At 37.2% G+C, this 27,482-nt stretch overlaps 1 protein-coding gene across 3 annotated transcripts in view; it reads right to left on the bottom strand.

The window, feature by feature from the left end:
• Window positions 1-27,402, bottom strand: part of WDHD1 (WD repeat and HMG-box DNA binding protein 1) — a 57,836-nt gene extending 30,434 nt beyond the window's left edge. For 2 of the 3 annotated variants that reach the window (XM_055436397.2, XM_055436398.2), the window contains exons 1-11: window positions 27,314-27,402; window positions 27,014-27,106; window positions 18,457-18,568; window positions 13,609-13,760; window positions 12,212-12,323; window positions 11,990-12,040; window positions 10,898-10,993; window positions 7,434-7,526; window positions 6,525-6,631; window positions 6,168-6,309; window positions 2,361-2,571 (exon numbers count right to left, since the gene is read on the bottom strand). In XM_055436397.2, the coding sequence (XP_055292372.2) occupies window positions 2,361-2,571; window positions 6,168-6,309; window positions 6,525-6,631; window positions 7,434-7,526; window positions 10,898-10,993; window positions 11,990-12,040; window positions 12,212-12,323; window positions 13,609-13,760; window positions 18,457-18,568; window positions 27,014-27,090 (1,153 nt within the window). In that variant the 5' untranslated portion in view covers window positions 27,091-27,106; window positions 27,314-27,402. The remainder of the gene's footprint in view (window positions 1-2,360; window positions 2,572-6,167; window positions 6,310-6,524; window positions 6,632-7,433; window positions 7,527-10,897; window positions 10,994-11,989; window positions 12,041-12,211; window positions 12,324-13,608; window positions 13,761-18,456; window positions 18,569-27,013; window positions 27,107-27,313) is intronic. The other variant, XM_055436400.2, reaches the window with a different exon arrangement.
• Window positions 27,403-27,482: the final 80 nt, after the last annotated feature.

Genomic DNA, 27,482 nt, shown 5'->3' with positions numbered 1-27,482 from the left:
GACTGGAAGAAGCACAAGCTGGAATCGAGATTGCCAGGGGAAATATAAATAACATCAGATATACAGATGACACCACCCTTAAGGCAGCAAGTGAAGTGGAACTAAAGAGTCTCTTGAGGAGAATGAAAAAACTGACTTAAAACTAAACATTCAAAAAACTAAGATCATGGCATCTGGTCCCATCACTTCATGGCTACTAGAAGAGGAAAAAGTGGATTAACAGTGATAGATTTTATTTTCTTGGGCCCCAAAATCACTATGGACAGTGACTACAGCCACAAAATGAAAAGAGGCTCGCTTCTTAGAAGAAAAGCTATGACCAACCTAGACAGCATATTAAAAAGCAGAGACATCACTTTGCTGACAAAGGTGCGCAAAGTGAAAGCTATGGTTTCTCCAGTAGTCACATACAGATGTGTGAGTTGAACCATAAAGAAAGCTGAGTGCCGAAGAAATGATGCTTTTGAATTTTTGGTGCTGGAGAAGACTCATGACAGTCTCTTGCATAGCAAGGAGATCAAACCAGATAATCCTAAAGGAAGTCAACACTGAATATTTATTGGAAGGACTATTGCTGAAGCTGAAGCTCCAATACCTTGGCCACCTGATGTGAACAGCCAACTCATTGGAAAAGATCATGATGCTGGGAAAGATTGAGGGCAGGAGGAGAAGAGCGACAGAGGATGAGATGGTTGGATGGCATCATCTACTCAAAGGACATGAGTTTGAGCAAACTCCAGGAGATAGTGAAGGACAAGGGAGCCTCGCATGCTGCAGTCTATGAGGTTGCAAACAGTAGGGCACAACTTAGTGGCTGAACAACAACAAATACCTTTTGGTTGTCAATTTCATTGACTTCTACTCTTTAAATTAACAGCTTTATTGAGATATAACTGAAATACCATATAATTGACCCATTTAAAGTGTACAATTTCATGGTTTTTGGTACATTCATAGAAATGTGCAACCATCAGCACAATTTTAAAATGTTTTCATCACCTCAAAACGAAACCCTGTACCTCTTAGCTATCACTCTCTATTTCTCTACTCATCCTTATGCAACCACTAATTTACTTTCTGTCTCCACAGATTTCTCTGTTCTGAACACTTTATATGAATGGAATGATGTAATTTATAGCTTTGTGGTTGGCTTCTTTCACTTAGTATAATGTTTTCAAGGTTTATCCATGTTGTAGCCGGCTCTTCATTATTTCCTTCCTTCTGCTTGCTTGGGATTTAATTTGCTCTTTTTCTAGATTGCTAAAGCAGAAGCTTTAAATCGTTTTTTTTAGGATCAAATCTTTTTTTCAACATATGTATTAAATAGTAAAGCAACACTTTACCAACTCAATCATCAGTTCAGTTCAGTTGCTCAGTCATATCCAACTCTTTATGATCCCATGTACTGCAGCACGCCAGTCCCCCTCCCTGTCCATCAACTCCCGGAATTTACTCAAGCTCATTCGATTGAGTCGGAGATGCCATCCAACCATCTCATCCTCTGTTGTCCCCTTCTCCTCCTGCTTTCAATCTTTTCCGGCATCAGGGTCTTTTCAAATAAGTCAGTTCTTCACATCAGGTGGCCAAAGTATTGGAGCTTCAGCTTCAGCATTAGTCCTTCCAATGAATATTCAGGACTAATTTCCTTTAGGATGGACTGGTTGGATCTCCATGCAGTCCAAGGGACTCTCAAGTCTTCTCCAACACCACAGTTCAAAAGCATCAGTTCTTCGGCGATCAGCTTTCTTCACAGTCCAACTCTCACATCCATACATGACCACTGGAAAAACCATAGCCTTGACTAGACACACCTTTGTTGGCAAAGTAGTGTCTCTGCTTTTTAATATGCTGTCTAGGGTGGTGATAGCTTTTCTTCCAAGGAGCAAGCGTCTTTTAATTTCATGGCTGCAGTCACCATCTGCAGTGATTTTGGGGCCCCCCTAAAAAAAAGTTTCTGTTTTCATTGTTTCCCCATCTATTTGCCAAGAAGTGATGGGCCCAGATGACATGATCTTAGTTTTCTGAATGTTGAGTTTTAAGCCAACTTTTTCACTCTCCTTTTTCACTTTAATCAAGAGGCTCTTTAGTTCTTTGCTTTCTGCCGTAAGGGTGGTGCCATCTGCATATCTGAGTTACTGATATTTCTCATGGCAATCTTGATTCCAGTGTGTGTTTCATCCAGTCCAGCATCTCTCATGATGCACTTTGCATATAAGTGAAATAAACAGGGTGACAATATACAGCCTTTGATGTACTCCTTACTTACCAACACAATACTGACTTTGAATAATAGTTTTAATAAAAAATGGAAAATATTGATCAACAGGATGGATTATCACATTCACAAAGTTAACTCATACCAACTGAGTTTTCATCATCTTCAAGGATGTGACTTCGCTGTCGAGGACGACCTGAAGCCAGCATAAGGTCATCATCATCTTCCTCATCATTTACAATCCCTTTTGAAAAAGAGTGGGTTTTGACTGCATTGTCATTTAGACAGTCACCGACATTACTTGTATCATCTCCATCAAAAAGATCATTATAGTCCTTTTCTACTCTGCTAGACACCTTGAACAAATTAACACAAATAAGAAAGTATTAGTGAACTATTTAGATAAACACAATTACTCAAAAGGCAACCTTTTAACATGTACCTATAAACTCTACTGAGTAAGCAAATGCCTTGGTAAAAATAATTAGCAAATATATTTATGAGGACTGTTATTTACATTATGAAAGACCTAATCCTTACTTGAAATGCCTTATAGTCTATAGATAAGGTGGACGTATAAGACAGACACGTAAAGAAATACATGTGTATATCCAAATATAAGGCAAGATTTTATTCCTTACAATCATTATCCAGAAAAGAAGTCACCTATGAGTCCTTACAAAGTCTCTCACTATAAGGTATTCTCTCATTTATTTTCTTTTTGAACAAGATACTGCTCAGGTAAGATGTTTAAATTATCTCAGTTAAAGCTTGTTCTGGGGATATTTTTGGAAATTTTTTGATGCTTATAGAAGTAAACAGAACCAATAGAAAAACAAAAGTGGCAATTAAATTCAACATTAATCATTGATTCATAGGAATATGAATATATTGCATGTACTGAATATCACTGTAAAAAATTTTTGAAATCACTTTAAAAAGTGAGCAGTAAGCAGTTACATTGTAAAGACCACAGTTATTAATATAGAATGAATAAAAACCATACAATGTTAAGTCAAAGGAAAAACCTATAGCTGGGAATAAAAGTCTAGTAAGAACACCATTAATGGATTTAAAAGGGACTATATCACAAATCTTGTTAGGTGGAAATGCATATAAATGGGTTCTGGAAAGCTGACATTTAAAAAATGAGAGAACAGGAAAAATATTTCTAAGTTCATATGACTGAAAAATTAAATAAATAAATGCTAAAAGAAGATATTTAACTATTTTATCCATAGTCCTAAATGTTTACATACTCAAGTTGGTAAAATATTTGCTTTTAACTTTGTTATCAAAAATGAGGATTTTAATCGTTTCCTTATGAAGAGGGCCACTCAGTGCTAGAGGTGTTGTAACAGAAATATGTACTGTGAGGAACAAAAGCAAAAAGGAGGGAGAAGACAACTCTAAATAGAAGGGCTAAGGTTTTATAAGAGGTGACAAACTGATCTTTATTTTAAATTCTTTAAAATTTTATTGAAGTACAGTTGATTTACAGTGTTAATTTCAGCTGATTCAGTTATACATATGTGTATTCTTTTTCATATTCTTTTCCATTATGGTTTATCATAGGTTTCCTGTGCTACACAATAGAACCTTGTTGAACTAAAAATTATTTCTCAATTTACTTTTTTTTTTAATTAATGTTATGAAGAAAGCTGATCGCTGAAGAATTGATGCTTTTGAACTGTGGTGCTGGAGAAGACTCTTGAGAGTCCCTTGGACTGCAAGGAGATCCAACCAGTCCATTCTAAAGGAGATCAGTCTTGGGTGTTCATTGGAAGGACTGATGCTAAAGTTGAAACTCCAATACTTTGGCCACCTCATGCAAAGAGTTGACTCACTGGGAAAGACTCTGATGCTGGGAGGGATTGGGGGAAGGAGGAGAAGGGGACGACAAGAGAATGAGATGGCTGGATGGCATCACCGACTCGATGGACATGAGTTTGAGTGAACTCCGGGAGTTGGTGATGGACAGGGAGGCCTGGCGTGCTGTGATTCATGGGGTCGCAAAGAGTCGGACACGACTGAGCGAATGAACTGAACTGAACTGATACATACATATAGTCAGTGTTACAGGTTTAATATAAAAACAGATGGATTTGTTCACTATCTTGATTATAGTTATGGTTTCAAAATTTACCTAATCATACATTTCAAGTATGTGTAGTTTACTTTGTATCAACTGTACTTCAATAAAGCTATTTAGAAAAAAATAAGCTATAAGGATATGCTGTACAACACAGGGAACATAGCCAATATATTATAATAACTATAAATGGAATACATCCTTTAAAAATAGGGAATCACTATATCATAAACCTGTAACTTACATAATACTGTACATCAACTATACTTCAGAAAAAAAAATTCTTCTCTCTGTTTCGGTCTTTTTCCCTACACAGATTCCCCCAAAGATCTTCCAATCTCCTGCTTGAAAACTGTAAGACTGGCTGACAATGCTCTGGGAGCCAAGTATGAAAAGTGAGCTGGAAATGTGAATGCTCAAATATATACACTTTCATTTATTCTTTTTCAGTACAGTTTCTCCCCTTCACCCAACACCACTCAGTTGTACGCAGTGTAACCTTACTCAGAGAACAAACCTCCAGTTTTCTGCCAGAATGTACACGGGGTGAGGGAGGACAATTACCTAGCTGTGCTCCTCCTGCTGAGACTGGAGGGATCTATTTGCTTATTAAATCAACCCTCCTGTTTTCAGCTCTACTTTTACGTACCTAGGGCTACCAAATTCTGAATTTTGGGGACTAAGCAACCTAAATGGCACCTCACCTGATCCCCATTGCAGTCTGAGGACTCAGCTTTTTCTAACTGTCCTTTCTAGTTTCTAATTGTCCTTCTATTTTCCAATTTCAAGATTTTTTATTTTTTTACTATCATCATTTCAACTATCTCCTTTATGAGATCATGCACTTAAAAAAATTGTCGGGATTTCCCTGGTGGTCCAGAGGTTAAGAAATGGATTGAGTTTGATTGGGTTCAATTGGGTTGGGTTCGACTGCGGATTGGGTTCGATTCCTGTTCTGGGAAGATCCCACATGCCGTGGGGCAACTAAGCCAGAAATCCATAACTACTGAGCCTGTGCACCTAGAGCCTGTGCTCCACAGCAGAAGAAGCCACCACAATGAGAAGTCCATGGACCACAGCTGGAGAGTAGGCCCCACTCGCTGCAACTAGAGAAAGCAGAAATGACCCAGCACAGCCAAAGATAAGTAAATAAATATTAAAATATAAAATTCAGAAGTTTTAGTAGGGCTTTCAGGTATCAGGTATTTGAGCATACATAAAACAAGCTCTGAGAGTTAAGGCTAATTCAGGACAGAAAAACTCTAGGTTAAACTAAATTACAGCTATTAACTCTAATTTTCATCTATAAAACATTTAACTAAAAATTCCTGCTGCTGCTGCTACTGCTAAGTCACTTCAGTCATGTCCGACTCTGTGTGACCCCATAGATGGAAGCCCACCAGGCTCCGCCGTCCCTGGGATTCTCCAGGCAAGAACACTGGAGTGGGTTGCCATTTCCTTCTCCAATGTGTGAAAGTGAAAAGTGAAAGTGAAGTCGCTCAGTCGTGTCGGACTAGTAGCGACCCCATGGACTGCAGCCCACCAGGCTCCTCTGTCCATGCGATTTTCTAGGCAAGAGTCCTAGAACACAAGAATACTAAAGCAGTATTTCACAAAGGCATTTCTTGGACAGCCATGGAATATTAATGGACATTGTATGGAGGGAAAAAAGTTCCTTAGGAAAATGTATTTGTGAAACATTAGGATAAAACAAGTTTAAACAGTTCTGTGATAGAGCATAAATAACACCTAATAACATAAATTATAATTTTCAAAGAAAGTAACCTAGTTTGCAGTGTTTCCCAAATTCCTACGACCACAGAAAGGCTGAAGAAACTGTTCGACCCTATTACTTATTACCTTACTGTTTGACATCTTTCCACTGGGGTCACAAACATTCTCCAGGAGTCCCAGATTTCCTTCTGCATCAGTATAAGCTATTTGACCACAAGTAGGATGCCATGACAGGCCACAAATTGCATAACCTTTCTCATGTTTCACCCTAAAAATTAAAATGTAAGCTCTGAAAACTTTGTCAAGAAAAATATAAGCTATCCATTTCTGTAGATAAATTTTATTTAGCAAAGCTTTGATAAACGTATCTATTAGTGTGCATTTTAACAATCTAATGATCACAAATTTGAAATGTTTAATAATAAAACAAACAAAAATCTAATAGAAATAAGCAAAAAAGAGAAAAGATTTACTGAATCATACCTTTCGATGCAATTTTTGGTTTCCACATTCCAAATTATAATTAAACCATTAATACTCCCTGCAGCTAAATACTGTCCACAAGGAGACCAGGTTACTATATTCAGTGTCTAGTAAAGAAAAACAATTAATAAATAACTATTTTATATAATTTGAAACTAAAAAACTCATTTTATTACCAAATTCAAAATTTTATAATCCTTATTATATCCAATTTTTATTTAAATCTGATACACAAATGGCAAGACAAAGTTTACTTACTTTTTAATGTTCTTTTCCAGTAATATTTAACAAAGTAATAGCAGCTACTAGTTTGTTTATCATCAGAAAATTACACTAGCACAATTTTAAAAATAGAGTCTAAGAAATGCTTTTATCCTGGAGAGACAACACAAGTTATCCTCTTAGCAGTCATCAAGATGAAGAACCAGGAAGTGAAGTGAGTCATACTAAGAAGCATAATTGCTGACCTACTGGGCCTGTTTCCTTACTGCAGAATGGGCAGAATGAGAGAAAAAGGGGTGAGGGTGACAGAGAGAGAGACACAGACGAACAACCTTTCCTGTTCTAAAATTCCAGGGTCTAATCTAATAAACAAGTCTCAATGAAATTCACTTAACAATAAATGCTTACTACTAATAATGTGAGAGTTGCCTATTCTAATACTATGCTAGGCATTTGACTTCTTACAAATTAAAAGATTTTCTTATCAAATTTCACAAAAAGAATGGTCAAATAGGACCTAACAAAGACTTATCTACTGTCCAAATACTGGCTAAATGAAGAAAGGCTGAGGGGCGGAAGATGGAGTTATTCTCCACGTCCAACTATATTTAATTGTAATTGTATTAAAGCAAAGTACGCAGTAAATATTCCCATTAGCCTCTTGAAAGTATCACTTACAAAACCTACCTGAGAGATGAAATTATCTGAAAGATCAAACTGGTTGCTCCAAGTTTCTCTTCTATATAGCTTAACAGATTTTTCCACAGGAACTGCCAGTAACTATTAGGAAAGATAAATGATTTAAATAAAAGTTTACATTAGGTTTAAAGAGGAAAACAAGCAGAAAATTCATCCAAATAAGAGCAAAGCTATATTTTAATTGGCAACTAACCAATTCAGGTCACTTAAAATCCTAATAAGCAAAGAATGAGTGATGATCACTCAACTGCTTGTACTGAAAAACAAAGCACTTATAATACTCATATTTTTAATACCATTTCTTAAGGCATATAAGCACTTTGGATCTAGACATTCATCTTGGACTTCCCTGGTGGTCCAGTGGTTAAGACTGTGCTCCCACTGCAGGGGGCTCACTCAAGTTTAACCCTTGGTCCTAGCTCCACATGCCACAATGTGTGGCCAAACAAAAAATTTTTTAAAAATTCATCTCATTTGCTGGAAGGAGAGAAGAGAGCCACAATACTTTGTGTATCTTGGAAAAAGGAAACCTATCTTCCTACATATTCTTCCAAAGAAACAGATCAGTAGAAAATGACATATTCTTTTCACACTTACCAAACAAATTTATTATTTGTTTTTAAAATTTTAATGCTTCATAAGCAAAGAAAAATACATACCAGATTTCTCAACTATCACTTTAATGTTGAATGTACTCATAAAAGTTTACATGACACAAAAGGGTATACACTGAAGAGTAAGTCTCTCTAATCCCTAAATCCTATTTCTACTTCCCAAAAGCAAAGAACTTCAGCACAGTCTATACAAGAATGCATTATGTACATATATGCAAATAGAAATAATAAACAGTAGCATTCTATCTACTATCTATACCTACAGCTCTATAGCCTGATGTTTTTAGTGTTTCTAAAGATGGATTATTCCCTGTGAAAACACAGACAAACCTCATTCTAACAGTTGCAGGGTATCCCACTCCCAGAAATAAACACCACAATTTAACTAGTTCTCTATTAAAGAACATTTAGGATGTTTACAATCTTTTGCTACTACAAATAATGATAAGACACTTTTGCCATACATGATACTAGTGCATATGCGCAAATATATCTATAGAATATATGCCTAGAACTAGTTCTATTGGTCATGCTAAGTCACTTCAGTCGTGTCCAACTCTGTGTGACCCCATAGACGGCAGCCCACCAGGCTCCCCCATCCCTGGGATTGTCCAGGCAAGAACACTGGAGTGGGTTGCCATTTCCTTCTCCAATGTGTGAAAGTAAAAAGTGAAAGTGAAGTCGCTCAGTCGTGTCCGATCCTTAGCGACCCCATGGACTACAGCCTACCAGGTTCCTCCATCCATGGGATTTTCTAGGCAATAGTACTGGAGTGGCTTGCCATTGCCTTCTCCGTCTATTGGTCATACATTCCAATAAAAACTGCCACATACTCTTCCATAGTTTATATCAACCCTTTGAAGTTTGAGCATCAGGCAAATGAAAAACAGATGATCATGTTTCAATTTGTATTTCTTTCAGTATGAAAGCAAGTGTTAGTTGCTCAATCCTGTCCAACTCTTTGCAACCCCATGGACTGCAGCCCACCAGGCTCCTCTGTCTGTTGAATTTTCCAGGCAAGAATTGGAGTGGGTCGCCATTCCCTTCTCCAGGAGATCTTCCAACCCAGGGATCAAACCCAGGTCTCCTGCATTGCAGACACATTCTTTACCGTCTGAGCTACTAGGGAAGTCCTTAGTATGAAAGGCTGCATATATTTTCATATGTAAAAGCCATTTGTGTATCTTTTTCTATACACTGTCTGCTAATGTTCTTATTCATCTTTTTATTGAGATCTTACTGATTCATAAGAACCCTTTGACTATCAAAGAAATGAACTCTATCATATTATTTCAAGCTCTCAGTTTACATTTGTCCTTTGCCACTGAAATTTTTTTTTACATATATAAATTTTTTCTCAAAATTTTCACATACACAGAGAACCTGAAAAACAATACAGCAAATATCTATATAATGAAATTCACCATGTGACAGGAAGGCCTCAAGATGGTTCTCAGTAGTTCTCACCTCCTGGTATTTATGCCTTTTGCCAGTAACTTTATTAAATCTCCCTTTCTTCACCTTTATAATATACTAAATTCCCACATATGTTTGATCTACCTCTCTGTTTAATAGATATCTGTCTATTCATGAGTAAGCAGCACACTTTTAATTTCCATAGCACATTATATGTTATATTTGATTTCACCACTTTTCTTTTTCAAAACTTTTGGTTTTCCATATGGCTTTAGAATAAGTTCTTTGGTCCCCCTAAACATCCTACTGATATTTTATATTGAATGTTTTCAAGATTATAAATAACTTAGGTAATAAATGATATAGTAATATAAAAAATTTATTTCAAATAATGGGACATATTTTTTAATGTACTTTTCTAAATATTTTCATGTGCAACAACATGGATAAACCTGGAGGTATTATGCTTAGTGAAATAAGTCAGAGAAAGGCAAACACTGTATGTTATTACTTGCACTTGGAATCTAAAAAATAAGTAAATAAAGTGAATAAATAAAACAGAAACAGACTCACTAATAAATAGAACAAATCAGTGGTTACCACTGAGAAGAGAGGTGAAGTACGAAAGAGGGGCTGGAGATTAAGAAGTACAAACTATATTGCATAAAATAAATAAGCTAAAAGGATATATTGCACAGGGGATGCAGCCAATATTTTATGTAACTTTAAATGGAATACAATCTACAAAAATTCTGAATCACTATGTTGTATATCTGACACTAACATAACATTGTAAATCACCTATACCTCAATAAATAAGTAACTTAGAAAAAAGAATGGGATAAATTTTTTTCTAAAGTTTTCTTTTACTCTTCTGGGTAGTATGTTTCTCTTTATTTGGCTCTTACACATTTTTTTGGAGTTTACTCCAAGTTATTTTATCTTTTCCCAACATATTTTCTAAATGGCTGCTGTTTATATACAGGACTGTTACTGGTTTCATATATTAATTTTGCTTCCAACCACCTGATTCAATTTTCACATCAGTAATATTTTTCCCTCAGTTGATTTTCTTGGGATACAAGCATTTTCTTGTTTACATTCTCCTTCTCTTCTTTCAAGTGTCTCATATCCTTCCATTGTCTAACTGTATCAGTAAGTACCCCCAAAATGTTAAACACTAGTAGTAAAAGTTGACATAACAAGACTGTTTCCACAGTTTCATTTAGAAAAATAAAGGGGAAAAAACAGACAAAGTTGAAATGTTTCTTAAAACTTTTCAATAATAATTAATTGGTTTTTATCTCTAAAATTTATAGAATAAATGAAATAGTTACAATTAAAAAACTATTCTTACACTCAAAGACAACAAGGACTGAAACATATAAATAAAACAAAGGTTGAAAAATAAGAGTCACTCACCTTCCCAGTTTTTGGCTGCCAAGCAAGTCTGCAGATTGATTTTGCATTTACCATATCATTGCATTTTTGTAGCAGTGGCCAACTAATAGGACATGTCTGATTTAAAAAAAAAAAAAAAATTGGAAAATCCAAGTCTTCTGACTGAAAAATAATCATTTTAAATAAATAAAAATGAAAAATAAAATACAAAATAAAAATTTATTTCCCTTTATGAAAATTCTCCCAAAAAGATAAACAGCACTAAATACATTTAATAAGTGGTTTCTTCGAACTGATATATCGCTCAGAAAAAAGCAACTTAATTCACTTTAACCTAATTATAATACTTTCGATTTACCTAAGTTCCTTTAAGTTTTTCATAATTATAAAGAGCACAAGTCTTAAATAATTAACTCAGTAAGAATATACTCACTGAGTAAATACAAACAAAAATCTCCAGTACATTAAAATCTTAAACTATGAAAAGAAACTTGAGAGATCTACTGTAAAATGTCAAGCTGTCAAAGTCAATTCTTTTAAACAGTTCAAACATGAGGGAAGGGACTGTGGCTATGAGCTGAAGCATATCTGTAGGGAATGTTTTTCTCATCAGCCACATCATCCCCACAAATGCCAAGCCTTCTCTGATTGCCTCAGGAAGAATTAATTGCTCCTTCTGCCAATCCAGAAAGCACTTTCTTCATACCTCTTTTAAAACTACTATCAGGCTGAATTAGAATAAATTGTGTGACTATCCAAATCAAGTGTCGCCCATGCCTCATTTTCGAATCCCCAACATCTAGGGACCAAAATATGGTAATTAGTTTGTAAATATACAACGATCAAATTTCCCTTACTGACTTACCAAACCTAAAAATGAAATATAAATCTATAATTTCCTTTGTGATTGGGTACAAAATCAATTAGTCTTCAACATATTTACTTTTGAATAGATTACCGTGGAATTCAATCACAAAAGCAGTATTTTATGCTACTGAAAAAAAACAAACTATGAAGGAAAAGAATTACTAATTTGGCCCAATAATACATTATGTAACACCCAATATATGACCAAATAGGCAAATAGTTTTAAATTCAAATTGATGGGTTTACCTGATCTGAAATTTGCCACACTTTGACAGATCCATCACAACTAGCTGATGCCTGCAGGAATAGAACAATAGATTTCTCTATAGTTAAAGCCATAATACTATATGGAAACTGGTTTAACTGATAAACAGGCTTTTATCAATTGTATGAAATTTTATGCTAATTTTCTTACAGCTTTAAACATATTCACCAAAAATTGCAAAAAGAGGGGAAAAAAATGATTACCAGAAAGATGTCCTTAGGGTCAAAGGAAACACTTAAAACAGGGGCATCATGTCCTCGAAATGTTTTCTGTTGGCTGCAATCCATCACATCCACAATTTTGACTAGAAAGTCACTAAGAACAAAAAGAGTAATGTATATCAATAAATGTTAATGCAAAAGGCTCTCAAAAGCTATGACCCAAATATTTCAAAAACACAAGAGTAAATGCTGTCATTTCTTTGTAGCAGCATGTGAAATCTGGCACCCATATCTAATAACTTACCTTTTAGTTTTGCTCTATGCTGCTGCTGCTAAGTCGCTTCAGTCGTGTCTGATTCTGTGCGACCCCATAGACAGCAGCCCACCAGGCTCCACCATCCCTGGGATTTCCAGGCAAGAACACTGGAGTGGGTTGCCATTTCCTTCCCCAATGCATGAAAGTGAAAAGTGAAAGTGAAGTCGCTCAGTCGTGTCTGACTCTTCGCGACCCCAAGGACTGCGGCCTACCAGGCTCCTCGTCCATGGGATTTTCCAGGCAAGAGTACTGGAGTGGGTTGCCATTGCCTTCTCCTTTCGCTCTAAAAAGATGCTACAAAACATAACTCAAGGTTTCCTGTATGTTAAATACAAATACTTTTAGGAAGTGGCTTCCTTAGTTAAACCTTAAGCTTCTATTATTTGCTAATCTAATTATGGTAATAATCATTTTTAAAAGCACTATGCCAGCACTGCCCTGGTGGTCCTGTGGTTAAGAATCCGCCTTGCAATGCAAAGGACACTGGTCTGACCCCTGGTCTGGAAAGATCCCAAATGCTGTGCAGCAACTAAGCCCTCAAGCCGCAACTACCCACACCGAAACCACTAAAGCCCACTCGCCCTAGAGCCCATGCTCAGCAACAGGAGAAGCCACCACAATGAGAAGTATGCACATCCCAACAGTCGCCCCTGCTTGCCACAACCAGAGAAAGCCGGTGTTCTGCAACAAACACCCACCATAGCCAAAAAATAAATAAGTAAATCTTAAAAAAAAGAAAAAGAGCACTAGGCCTTTTACTCCAACTCAGCAATTCACCAATTATACTTTCTTCCTATGACAAATAAGCATCAAGAGAAACAAAAATCCTAACTGTACAGTCTAGATTCTATCTAAAATAATTTTTAAAATTTTGTATCCAACTATCATCTTTCCTCAGTCTTTTCCAATATTTACTTAGCAGGCTGTCAACAAAGCAATATACCTCAATTCACAAAGAAGCACAAGTTTATCATCAAAAACCTTTACCAGAAAAAAAGACTAAAATATAATTAAATAACAACAACAAAGAAGGACAAGAGTCCTGAAAATGTTACCCTGAATCCAACGAATGAGGCCATTTTGTTCTAATATTATTTCATTTTCTGATACCAGTGAGCCTTACCTAGATCCAGCAGCAATTTTTGTACCATCCCCATTAAAGACCACATGGTTTGCGTTTGTGGTGAAGCGAGTCAATATTCCATCCGGAACTCCTTCAGGAAATGTGTGCACTTGAATAGTATTGTTAGATACTGCAGTGACCAATTTTCCATTCTAAAAGAAAAATAAAACACTGGTAAAAATGAATTAATCGGGAGTCCCTCGGTAGTTAAAAATCCTATAAACAACAACAACAACAAAAATTTTACAAATGTAATCCATGTTAAGAGAAAAATAATCACTCAACGTACAACTTTTCTGAAATAGCTATTAGTGAGAAAAACTTATTTGCTGTCTTTAGAAAATTTAATTCCCCCTTCATTAGCCCAACTTTTAGCCTCTGAGTTTTCTTGTACTTCTGCCAAGAAAAATAATTAAATAGTGTTTTATGGATTCCCAAATGTCACAAAAAGAGACTCTGACAAGAAAACATAGCTAGTCTCAATGAGGGAACAGCACAATGGACACACTATCAGTGTTGCCCTGTTTCCAGAAACCAAACATCAGATGTCTTTTCAGAATAGGGTAAAGTCTAAATGCAGAATTCACTGCTCCATATTTTTTAAGCATGCCACATAGTAGGCGGGATCTTAGTTCCCTAACCAGGCACTGAACCCAGGTCCCCTGTAATGGAAGTGCAGGGTTTATTTAGTATTATAAAACATAGAAAATTTTAGGATCTGAATATGATCAGCAAACACTGTTGTTCTGCAGAGCTTTTAGCTAAGAATCATAAAAGGTTAAGGATCTGCCCTACCACCTTAATTTTTATTACTTATCCAGGAATAATTAAGTCCTGATGGGCAAGACATAGTCTACCCACCCCACACACAATTTAAAATATCATATGGTCAATTAATTTATATTACATAATAACTGCCAAAAGACACAAATTACTTAAATTTGTTAATGAACATACTATACCCTACAGCAATAGGTCTTAGCCATATTTGCATACTTAGGACCTCTCAGCTTATCTGCAGCATCTGCTCCCATTTTAATGGAAAAGAACCTGGTAATACAATGGCAAGTTACCATACAGCAGTGTTTGGGGAGATGAATCCATCTGTTCAAACAACAGTACAAACAATTCAAATTAGAACTGTGATAAACACCTCTGAGTTCAATTACTGGAACACAGGTGAAAAATACTGTTTATGCCTGTTTGCAACCACTGTATATAATTAAAAGTACACAATAAACTAAACTGATACTGCTGAAGATAAGCTAACGATAATTTAAATGTGAAAACAAGAAGAGAATTAACAAAAAACTATAACCAACACAACACAACACTGATGGTGCGAAGTGTTCTTTGGCCAAACTGTTAAAACACCAACTATTTATTTAAGTCCATGGACAGAAATTCTGCAACCTGGCTATTCTTTACTTTGCAGACAGATTTCTTAGTAGAATACTAAGCATCCTCAGTTACCTCCAGTAAAGAATCTTGGTAGTTCTTTAACTCAACTTTAACTAGACCTCTATTCATGTTAAAATACATAACTACACTAACACCCTTGCAAGCCCGGAATAAAGACCTTGCTTTGAAGTCATTTTCAAACAAATCTACTAGGAAATCAACTCACTACCAGTATATAGTGTCAACTAGCAAAAATGAAAGAAAAAAAAGAAACCATGCAAAAGATTAGAGCTATGCTCTGGATCAGGTCAAGACTATTCTTTTTCTTGGTACATAGGGAGGAACGGACCCCAGTAAAGGATGACTTGAGAACGAACCCCACTAAAGGATGCGTTGGGAATGAACCCCAGTAAAGGATGACTTGGGCCCACTGTGTTCCCTACTAGCCATTTGACTTTCCTCTGAGCTTTGATTTTCCCAGAAAAAAAAGATAATGTAAAATACTAGGGAAGTATTAACAATAGTTAACTACTCACAGATACATTGATAAATCCCACTTTTACTATTTTGGAGGGTGATACTTTTTTCCTGCTTTGTTCTCAATTAAAGCACATAATTATATTTTCCTTATAACCAATTATGCTTTAAATAAAATACATTGAAAAACTGTCAACTTTGCATGGCTATTTAGAAACATCTTTTCATTGAAGTATTGGGTTGGCCAGAGAGTTCATTCAGGCTTTTATTTACATTGTTATTGAGACAGCTAAAGCTTAGGCGGGTTATAGGGAGTCCAACGACCCTCAAGGAGAAGACCAACATTCTTTATACATTCTTTTGCCTTAAAGCATCTAGTCACATAGACTTCACAAGCAATACACCTTGCTCATGTGTATGTTTTTTTCTTCTTTTTTTAACTCCATGTTAATGATTATACTGGTAACCACGTATCTTGTCTGAGAACCTGTTTTTCCCTCCAGACTTACACAGTGACAATATATCTCGCCCAAGGACATATTGTAGGAATACATCCTGTGCTGGTGTTATCTCAAGATGTATGTTATGGGGGAAAAAAGGTCCAATAGAGCTTTTACAAGCTTGAAACAGTCTTTTGATCCTATTGTTAATGACTAATTAAAAGTATGTAACGCTCTGCTCAAACTGATGACAAGGGTATTTTTCTCTACCCGCTTCTGATGTCAGAAACTTTCTCTGCTCCTTTTCAATAAACCCTCTTTGCCACAAGCCTTGAGTGATTTCTGTTATTTCCATGAGGGAATTCTTCTCCCCACAAGAGCCATGAGCTGGGTAGAACATGGCCTGCACTCTGTGGCTTCACCACATCAGGACTGGTTTCGTCTCATTATGGAAAACAAGCATGAACTTTTGAGGCCAACCCTATACAGCCAACCCTATACTATAAATTCCATTCCTAAAGCCAAACATTTTAGTACTTAACATGGGACTTCTAGTGGGCTGAATAATGTTGATACTTAGTCCCTAAGTTGTGTCTGACTCTTTGCGATCACATGGATTACAGCACGCCAGGCTTCTCTGTCCTCCACTATCTCCCAGAGTCTGCACTGCTCAAATTCATGTTCACCAATTTCGTGATGCTATCTAACCATCTCATCCTCTGCCATCCCCTTATCCTTTTGTTGTCAATTTTGCACAGCTTCAGGGTCTTTTCCAATGAGTCCACTCTTTGCATCAGGTGGCCAAAGTATACGAGTTTTAGCTTCAGCATCAGTTCTTCCATTGACTATTCAGGATTGATTTCCTTTAGGACTGACTGATTTGATCTCTTTGAAGTCCAAGGGACCCTCAAGTCTTCTCCAGACCATAATTTTAAAGCATCAGTTCTTTGGTGTTCAGTCTTCTTTATGGTTCAACTCTCACATCAGTACATGGCTACTGGAAAAATCCTATCTTTGACTCTATGGACTTTTGACTATATGCCTCTGCTTTTGAATATGCTGTTTAGGTTTATCATAGTTTTCCTTCCACAAGCAAAAGCATCTTTTAATTTCATGGCTGCAGTCACCATTGCAGTGATTTTGGAGCCCAAGAAAAGAAAATCTGTCACTGCTTCCACTTTTTCCACTTCCTTTTGTCATGAAGTGATGAGACCAGATGCCATCTTAAGCTTTTCCAATGTTGAGTTTCAAGCCAGTTTTTTCAATCTCCTCTATCACGCTCATCAAGAGGCTCTTTAGTTTCTCTTCACTTTCTGCCACTAGAGTTGTATGATCTGCATATCTGAGGCTGTTGATATTTCTTCCGGCAATCTTGATTCCAGCTTGGGATTCATCCAGCTCAGCATTTTGCATGATATACTCTTTGTGGAAGCTTAAGCAGGGTGACAATATACAGCCTTGTCGTACTCCTTTGCTAATTTTGAACTAGTCAGTTGTTTCATGTCTGGCTCTAACTGTTGCTTCTTAACTTGCGTACAAGTTTCTGAGTAGACAGAAGGTGGTCTGGTATTCCCATCTCTTTAAGAATTTTCCAGACTGCTATTATCCACACAGTGAAAGGCTTTAGTGTAGTCAGTGAAGTAGAAGTAGATGCCTTTCTGAACTCCCTTGTATTCTTCATGATCCAACAAGTGTTGGCAATTTGATCTCTGGCTCCTCTGCCTCTTCAAAACCCAGTTTATCTACATCTGGAAGTTCTTGGTTCATATACTGTTGAAGCCTAGATTGAAGGATTTTGAGCATAACCTTGCTATGATTTAGCTCATATTTAATGTACAACAGTCATTTATATTTTTCTCCTGGGAAGACATTTTCTTTCCTATATGACTATTTAAAAAAGAATAACTAAAGCATTTAAGACCATCTCATCTACCTTAATGAGTCTAGGTTTGAAAAATATATGACTTCCATAGAAAGATTCTTTTTTCTATCCAAATACAATACACTTAACTCAAAATTCATCAGAAATAAAAACTCAGATATTTAGTTTGCAAAGTCCTTCTGAAAACATAGCTCCATTCTCCAAGGAATCTATATCTCATTTCCATATTTACTTTCAGTAAAACATTAGAAATATGAAATAAGTTTATATCTTGAAGTTAATGAAATGGTCCTTTTTGCCAGTACAAGTCCTCAAGTTATATGAATTAGTGAGCTAAAATTTTGAAAATATATTGTTAATTTTCAAAGGAAAAAAGGAACATTTAAAACTCTAAAGATAAGGTATAATTTCTTGCATATATTTTAACTGGCTCACTGTCACTATCCATTAATCACCTTTTATAAACCACTCACAAATTTTACCTGTAAAAATTTTAGGCAAATTATGGCATTATTACACATTTTTAAATATTATTTCATGAGAAATAAAAAAATATATCTGCATTCAGAACGTCTATAAAAATATTTTTCATCCAAACATCACATGGCATTGTCATTTCATATCAATTGCTGTAATTGTTTTTAATACCTTTAAAGCACATGAATATGCTTTTTCTCCAACATTAATGGACTTAGGGTCATCATCATCCAAATCTTCCCAAATCCTCACATCACCATCACTTCCACAAGTTACAATACAGCTGTGAAGGAAACACACTCATTAAAAAGTCACCCAGTTTTCGGTTTATTAATTTTTTTGGAATGCAACTTTATCTCTTTTTTAATAAAATCAAGGTATTAGCCAATATGTTTCCTTATTTTACATATATTAACCTTTATAACAAGGACTGTTAACCTCTCATTCTATAAAATAAAATTTAAGTTTATGTTCTCTACAGATTCTCCTTAGCATAAAATTCTTTAGATATTTGCAATAATGTAAGAAAAGTGAACCTTTGTTTGAACTGTGGTGTTGGAGAAGACTCTTGAGAGTCCCTTGGACTGCAAGGAGATCCAACCAGTCCATCCAAAAGGAGATCAATCCTGGGTGTTCATTGGAAGGACTGATGTTGAAGCTGAAACTCCAATACTTTGGCCAGCTGATGCGAAGAGCTGACTCATTGGAAAAGACCCCTGATGCTGGGACGGATTGGGGGCGGGAGGAGAAGGGGACGACCGAGAATGAGATGGCTGGATGGCATCACCGACTTTGTGGACATGAGTTTGGGTGAGCTCTGGGAGTTGGTGATGGACAGGGAGGCCTGGCGTGCTGCGATTCATGGTGTCGCAGAGTCGGACGCGACTGAACTGAACTGAAAAAAGTGAAATGTGTAATCTCTGTAACAACAGGGTCAGGGACCAGGTCTACTTTGCTCACCACTGCGCCTACAGCACAAAGCAGTCTCTGACAGGAGTTTTGATAAATGTTGAACGAATAAATGGATGAATCCAAGAGCTCAATTATCCAAAGCTGATTATTCAAGTGGCTGTCTGTCATCTCTCAAATCTTATTTTCTGAGTGCTGTTATTCATTTGTTACGTCCTCTCTAGACACAACAGTAAATAAAATACAAAAATAAAATGGTAAATGGCAAAGAGTGGCCATATATAAAACTATGGATGGGGGCTTCCCTGGTGGCTCAGTGGTAAAGAAGCCACCTGCCAATGCAGGAGACACAGCTTCGATCTCCGATCTAGGAAGAACCTACATACAGCAGAGCAATTAAGCCCATGCACTACAACTACTGAGCCTGTGCTCCTGAGCCCAGGAGTGGCAACTACTGAGTTCATATGCTGCAACTCCTGAAGCCCATGCTCCTCAACAAGAGGGCTCCACGATGAGAAGCCTGTGCACCACAACTGGAGGGTAGCCCCTACTTGTAACAACCAGAGAAAAGCCCACACAGCAATGAAGACCCAGCACGCCAAAAATAAAAACAAAACTGTGGATGTTCAGAAGAAAACGATTAATTTCCACTTGGAAAGTCAGAAGGGTTCATAAGAAAAGGACAGGTAGGACTGGATATGCTGAGATTGGTAAAAAGGACAGTTTCAAATAGACAATACTACACGAATCAAATTAAGAAATTAGTAAAGCATAGGGGAGTTTACATGGAGCAGGCATGCCAGGAAATTGAGGAGGGAAAAAAAGCAGATTGACTTTAAGGCCAGAGTAAGGAGTTTTGATTCAATTCTATAAGAAATAAATAAGAGGACTGTAAGTCTCAGTTTGCCCTAGACATTCTTGATTTATGCACCCAGCTGATTTGGCATTTATCCTAATTTTTTGCTTTAAAACTAGTATCGGTTGCATTAGAATTTGTCCTAATTTTTCACTTTAAAACACATTAGTACTAGTTGTGTCAAAAATGGTGAATTTGACAGATTTCTTTTCCCTTTCAGTTTCTGCCATGATCTTGTTTGTGGTGTAACAAGTGCCATGAATAGAGTTCTCACCTCAACATGTAGGTAAATCTGCAAGACAACCACTGATAATCCATCTCTCCCTTTCCAACCATTTCTTGATAGAACATAACACCTCTTTTCAAAGACAACAGGTGTTAACTGATAAAAAAAATTTTTTAACGTTTTGTCACAAACTTTTTTACAAAAAATTGTCTTGAAATAGTTTTTGAATAATAATGTTACAGATCTATTAAAAAAGAATAATTTGCCAATCACTAAATAATTAAAAAAACTGTACTTTATTTTGAAACCCTTCTCCCTGTTCTCAAAGGTGTCCTAGGTTAGATGATAAATGAAGAAATCCACTGTAAGTTTTTAAGCAAAGGACTAATTCTATCACACCTTTATCCTCTCTCCCACAGCAGTGCTCTTTCCCTAATCTAACCACCCCTTCCTAACCTAATTCCAGTGGGTCTCATGAGATTCATGCTCAGACACCAGCAAAATCAGCTTTTTTCAGAACATTCCTCTGAGAACACTGCTTCCTCTTCGGCCCTCTTAAGTGGTGGCTGACTTCTTTTCTATATCCCTCTGGGACCCTACGTTATTACCCCGTCCATTCCATCGCCACACCCTACTCTCTGAGGGAAAAAAAAAGCCTGAAACTGTCATCAGACCAGCTACAAATTCTTCAAGAGAAATCCTTTGTTCCCTAACGATTTTTAGCAGAAGGCTCCTTGTTATTCTCTAATACTATTCCTACTGCATTCTGTATTTTCAATATCCATGTAGATGAAACCTTCTGATACTTGATCTTGTCTTCCATCCCATCTCAGACTCAAATTTTGTCTTTATCAACACTGCAATTGATTCATAATCTGTTTCAAGCATCTTAATCACTTATTGTTTCACCTTATACCCTTAATATCCTAACTCCAACAATTTTTAAATTCTATTACAATTCTATCGACAATCTACTAAAAGTACCTTTCCACTGTTTCTCATTCCCTCAAATTTCCACCTACCTCCTAATCTGGTTTAGATCCATACTGTCACTAAAATGAATTGTGTTACACTCAAATAAATCCTTTGGCTTTCACTTTGTCTCTTTACCCAAAAAAATCCCAACCCTGGCTAAACATCCAACTCACTGCCTATTAATAAATTTGCACTTACAGAGATAAACAGAACTGGAGAAAACAGAGAAACAGATTATTTCATCCCAATCTAAATTCTTAACTATTAATTTGAATTAGGCCTTTAGTGCCAACATGTAATCCAATTACTCTTTCCTAGTTCATTCATCTTACCTTCTCCACTAACCATCTATCTCATATCTACTCCTTTTTCTTCAGAACTCTACCTCCTGTCCATTCTCAACTAATGACTTTATTTCCTGTTTCACTCAGAAAACAGAAACAGTCTACAGAAACCATCCACATGTTCTCCACATTCATTCTAGGTGCTCCTCTATTTATAAAACTGGCCAATCCCTCCTGCTTTTCACTCTACCATAGCTCCTCTCATCCACTCAAAGACATCACCACAGCAATTCTCCCTCTTGTTATCCTAATATTGGCTTAACCCTCTTTTGGTTCCTCTCCACTGAAACATATGCTGTAATCTTTCTCACCTTAAAGATTACCTATCCTGACTTCACATTCCTATTCCACTACTCTCATTCTTTGAGTGTCATCCTCATAAACTCCAATCCTTTTCTATTCTCCTAAATCTGTTGTAACAAAGCTTTTATTCTTACCACTCTATTAAAAATCAAAACAAATAAAAATACCCTCAACTTGACCCACCAGCAGAATTTGCCATAGTGTATTTCCTTCTCCTTAAAATATTTATTTGGCTTACTGATACCATTCTTGTCTCTTGATTTTCTACTTTTCTTGCAATCCCTTCTTATTCTCTTTGGCTATACCTCCTTCTCCTACTTGATATCCTAATATTCTGGAGTGCCCAGGGCTTAGATCTACAACCTCTTAAAAATATATATATATATATTCACTCCCTCCCTAGATGATTTATCCAAATTCACAGCATTAAATATCATTTACATATTGTCAACTCCCACATTGGAGAAGGAAATGGCAACCCACTCCAGTACTCTTGCCTGGGAAATCCCGTGGATGGAGGAGCCTGGTAGGCTGCAGTCCATGGGGTTGCTAAGAGTCGGACGTGACTGAGCGACTTCACTTTCACGCATTGGAGAAGGAAATGGCAACCCACTCCAGTGTTCTTGCCTGGAGAATCCCAGGGACGGGGGCGCCTGGTGGGCTGCCGTCTATGGGGTCGCATAGAGTCGGACACGACTGGCGCGACTTAGCAGCAGCAGCAGCAGCAGCAACTCCCACATTGAGATTTCCAGTCAGGACCTCAATCCTTTACTTTTTCTAATTCATATTCAGTACTCCCATTTCATTTAATATATGATTTCTAATTTCTTTTTTTGTTGTTGTTCTTTCTCAAACCTTTATCAAATGTAGTATTTGTATACCTATATATATATACTATATATACGTGTGTATATATAGTATATATAATATATATATTAGAAAACTTATGAATTTTTGCCTAACTAAAAAATTTATGACATTTTGATTCCACTTGTTTGACTAAGGATGTATAGAATGCCAGATTTCTAAGTTATACTCCCTCAAAACTTTGATATAGTTCAATTTACTCTAGCATCTAGTATTAGTGCTAAAAGTCTACAAAGCTTATTATCTCAATGATTTAAAAAAAAAAATTTGAATGACGCTTGAAACTTCTAATCCAATTCTGAGAATATAAAGACATACTATGTTGTAAAAATAAATAAATAACGTGACACAGTATTATAAAGTACAAATTTTGTTCAAATTTCACAAAATTTTATGCTAGTGTCCATTATTTGTTTTCATGCCTTATTCAAGATTCTACACTGTATTTAGTTACACTGAGCAGCTTCAGCTACATGCAACAAATTCTGATAAATTCTCTTTTCATTTGTATTCTGTTACAAATATTTTCTAATTTTCCTTGTTATGGCTTCTTGGATACACCCATCATTTAAAAGTGGACAATTTCCAAATACATGGGGTTTTTTAAGTATCTTTGATATTAATTTCTCATTTAAATGTTTTCTTCTCTGCAATCACCCTCTTGTGTTTTTTTCAGTCTTTTAACTTTATTGAGGCTTTCAATGGCTTAAGTCAAATGTTTTTCTTGGTAAATGCAACACTGCACTTGAAAATATGTGGGTTATTTTCAAATATCTTTTGATATTGACTTCTAACATAATCCCACAGTGATAAGAGAACAGACTCTACACAATTTCAAAACCTTCAGACCATGTAATTTTTGTCCCTTGTTTTATGTCCCTGGATATGTTCCAGTGTCTCCAGTTTACAGTCTATGTGAACTTGAACAGAATTTGTATCCTGCTGTTGTGTGAAAATTGTATAAATCTTAAAAATGTTGAATTGGTTCAAAGTGCTTTTCAAGTCTACTATATACTTCTACTTTTCTGTCTATTCATCCTATTAATTTTTGAGAGTTTGATATTGAAAATCCAACTAAAAATCTTAATTTATCTACTTAAAAAGATAACTGTAATACATAGAGGAACTATGTCATTTTGTTCTGTATTTTCCACGTCTGCTCTAAATGTATTATCATAGTTTCATAATTAAAAAAAAACCAACTCCCTTCCAAGGTGACCTCATCCAAGTTCATAGTGTTATATATCATTTACGTATTGACAACCCCCACACTGAGATTTCCAGTCAGGACCACAATTCTGAATTCCAAGAGGTATAACCTAAAGATGCAGATTTCTATCTCAACCTCAAGCTTCTTCTCTGAGCTTTAGATCCATTTATCTAACTGCCAGGTGGCAACGGGGTTAAGAATCCACCTGTCAATGCAGGAGATGCAGGAGACACAGACTTGATCCCTGGGTCTGGAAGATTCCCTGAAAAAGGCAACTGCAACCCACTCCAGTATTCTCGCCTGGAAAATTCCATGGATAGAGGAGTCTGGCAGGTTACAGTCCATGGGGTCGCAAAGAGTGGGACATAACTGAGGGACTGAGCACAAAAGTACTAAACGTCCAGTTGGATTTCTCAAAGAAACCTTACACTAATTAGGTTTAAATGCAACTCACACTCTCCACTTCATAACCTCCATTTCAAATATGTTTTGAGTATTTCTGAATAGCCAATTACTTCCCCAAATATCCAGAAACGCGGTTTATCCCAAGCATTTCCCTCTCCTTCATCCTTAGTATCTGATCCAGTCTGATAATTTTACCTTTTAAATATCTTCTGAATGCATTCTCTTTTCTCCATACCCATGTCTACTCTAGTCCAAGCTTCCATCACACTCAATGGAACTAATACAGATGTCTCCTAATAGTCTCTCTGCATCCACTCCTGCTCCTTTTCCAGTTCATCCTGTACGTATCTTTTCAAAAATGAGACAGATCACATTTCTTTGCTTCAAATATTTAATACCTTCCTACTGCTTTTAGGATAAAAATTAGATTCCTTAATAAAGCCCAGAAGGCCTTGAACAGGATGCCTATTCAACGCCCTTACAAATTCAACTCATCAATCTCTGCAACACTCTCTACACTTTAGCATGGCTAGCTTTCTTTCACTTCTTTAAGAAAAACGTGGTGGGCTTCTCTGATAGCTCAGTTGAATCTGCCTGCAATGCAGGAGACCCCGGTTTGATTCATAGGTTGGGAAGATCTGCTGGAGAAGGGAAAGGCTACCCACTCTAGTATTCTTGGGCTTCCCTTGTGGCTCAGCTGATGAAGAATCTGCCTGCAATGCAGGAGACCTGGGTTCGATCCCTGGGTTAGGAAGATCCCCTGGAGAAGGGAAAGCATACCCACTCCAGTATTATGGCCTGGAGAATTCCATAGACTGTATGGTCCATGGAGTCACAGAGTCAGACACGACTGAGCAACTTTCACAAAAGCCGTGGAATTAACCCCACAGGAACTTTTCAGTGTTCCCTCTGCCTGGAATGCCAATATCACCACCCCATTGCCACCATCATCCATCTCTTTATCCTTCTTAATGCCTACTCAGTCTTCAGATCTCATCTCAAGAAGCACTTCCTCAGAGATCCCTCCTTTCTGAAACTAGGCCAACTTCCCCCTCCTATATGCTTATCACTGCACATTCACTTAATAACTCTAACTGTAATTCTAAATGTATTTTTTGCGATTAATTTGTATTCTGTTTCTGTCGATCTACAAAGACTTTAAGGTCAATGAGGGAAAAGACTGCTTTGTTTGCACTATCATATCTCTAGCACCCAGTGGAGTAGACATGCAATATTTTCTCAGTGAATCAATCAATACAGGAGTGACAGCAGAAGCCACGCAACTGGACAGTACTGCATAGGAATTCAGAAAGCTAAAAGGGAAGCGGGAAGAGATATTCACACAGTAAGGTATGGGGAAATCACTGTGGCTTATACATGATTTAACTTAAACTCTATGCTACTTATATCAACCTGTCTTATGGCTTGTCAAACATACACTGTACACCTGCTTTAACCGATTAAGAAAAGAATATGTTGAAAAGTTAAAATGGACTAATTGTAACTCAGGCATTCAAATTAGAGCTGGGTGGCCATTGTGGATATGGTTTCAAATACATTCCTGAATTGCTGAGAATTTGAATTTTCTGAACTGTATCAGATTCAAGGATACCACCAGCTGTTCTCAAAACAGTATCTGCTAGCAGCTGCCAAATGCAATCTTATAACTATACAATCATACTGGACTCCAACTAATCCTTACTTAACAAGCACCCTTACTTCTTGCCCACACCAATCATAATTCTGAAAAACTACTCATGCAATTTTGCAATTTGTGCTGTTATAAGTCTCCCTCATTTTGTAGTTCAACAGAACACAATTCAAGTGCTTCTTTAATCTGCGTCTCCTGGGCTATAGTCTTCAGTTTGATTCAAGTAAACTCTTTTCTATTCCGAGTGTAGACTGTTAATATAGATTATACCCCTCCGAGGGACTAGAATAATCTTGAGAAAATATCACAGTTTAGGAATCAAGCAGAGGAAATAAGTCAGGGAAAAAAAAAAGTCTATCAAAAAGTTTTGAACAGTTTTAAAGCAAAGCTCATGCGACGAGTTGACTCACTGGAAAAGACTCTGATGCTGGGAAGGATTGGGGGCGGGAGGAGAAGGGGACGACAGAGAATGAGATGGCTGGATGGCATCACCGACTCTATGGACATGAGTTTGAGTGAACTCTGGGAGTTGGTGATGGACAGGGAGGCCTGGCATGCTGTGATTCATGGGGTCGCAAAGAGTCGGACACGACTGAACGACTAAACTGAACTGAAAAGCAAAGAACATCACAAAAGGCCCTCCAAAAAGTCTGAATTAACCACTAAATTTGACAATCAGGCAGCTAGCTTTCTGGCAAAATAACTAATAATGTGAGATGCATAAAAGGGAATGTGGAGGAAAGCTCCTATCTTTCCAATTCCTCTGGAATAAGATTTCACAGTCCTTAGATTTCTTGATATACTAAAACTACCATGCTGGGCCGAATGAAACAGTAAATCTATGTATAACACATGTGCCATTTTGCATTTCAACCTTATTTCTATCTGGATGAGCCATTTTACGCAGCACTAGTTACATGATATGGAATAGTAACTAATATTTACACCTGAAACCTTGTTTTTGGTTCTCAAAGTACCTTACCTCCCAGAATCATCAAAACAGACATCTGTGTGTCCCTCTGTGTGTCCATATCTCATGGGCTTCTGTGTGGCAGGCATCTTTTTCTTTACTTATCTGAAAATGTTTTATAGAAGTGTTATTTTAAAGGACAGGAAAGCCGGGGGCTGATCGTAAAGAAGGACACGCCCTCGGCAGCCCCTTCGCCCCCACCCGAGGGGCGCAAACAGGATACAGCGAAGGGTCCGGCCGACATAGGCTGAAAGAGAAGACGCTGGTCTTCGATGGGCCACACGGACGAGGCCAGCGAGAGGGGCGACTCACCTAGAGGACCGACCGTCCACAGCCGAGGAAAGGCACGGGGTAGCGAGCGCCGGCGCCGGACGCTTCCCGCGCTCGGCGTGGTCCCACACTGCGCCTGCGCCGGCCCGCCCACTCCCCGCGCGGGCCAGACCCGGGACGCCGGGCGGTGGCGTCAGCGGCGCGCCCGCCG

This window comes from Moschus berezovskii, chromosome 9 (genome assembly GCF_049115385.1).
Source record: "Moschus berezovskii isolate FMDL1 chromosome 9, NW_MosBer_1.0, whole genome shotgun sequence".
Classification (NCBI taxonomy): Eukaryota; Metazoa; Chordata; class Mammalia; order Artiodactyla; family Moschidae; genus Moschus; species Moschus berezovskii.
Note: the sequence above shows the minus strand (reverse complement) of the source record. Positions and strands in the feature narration are given on the sequence as shown.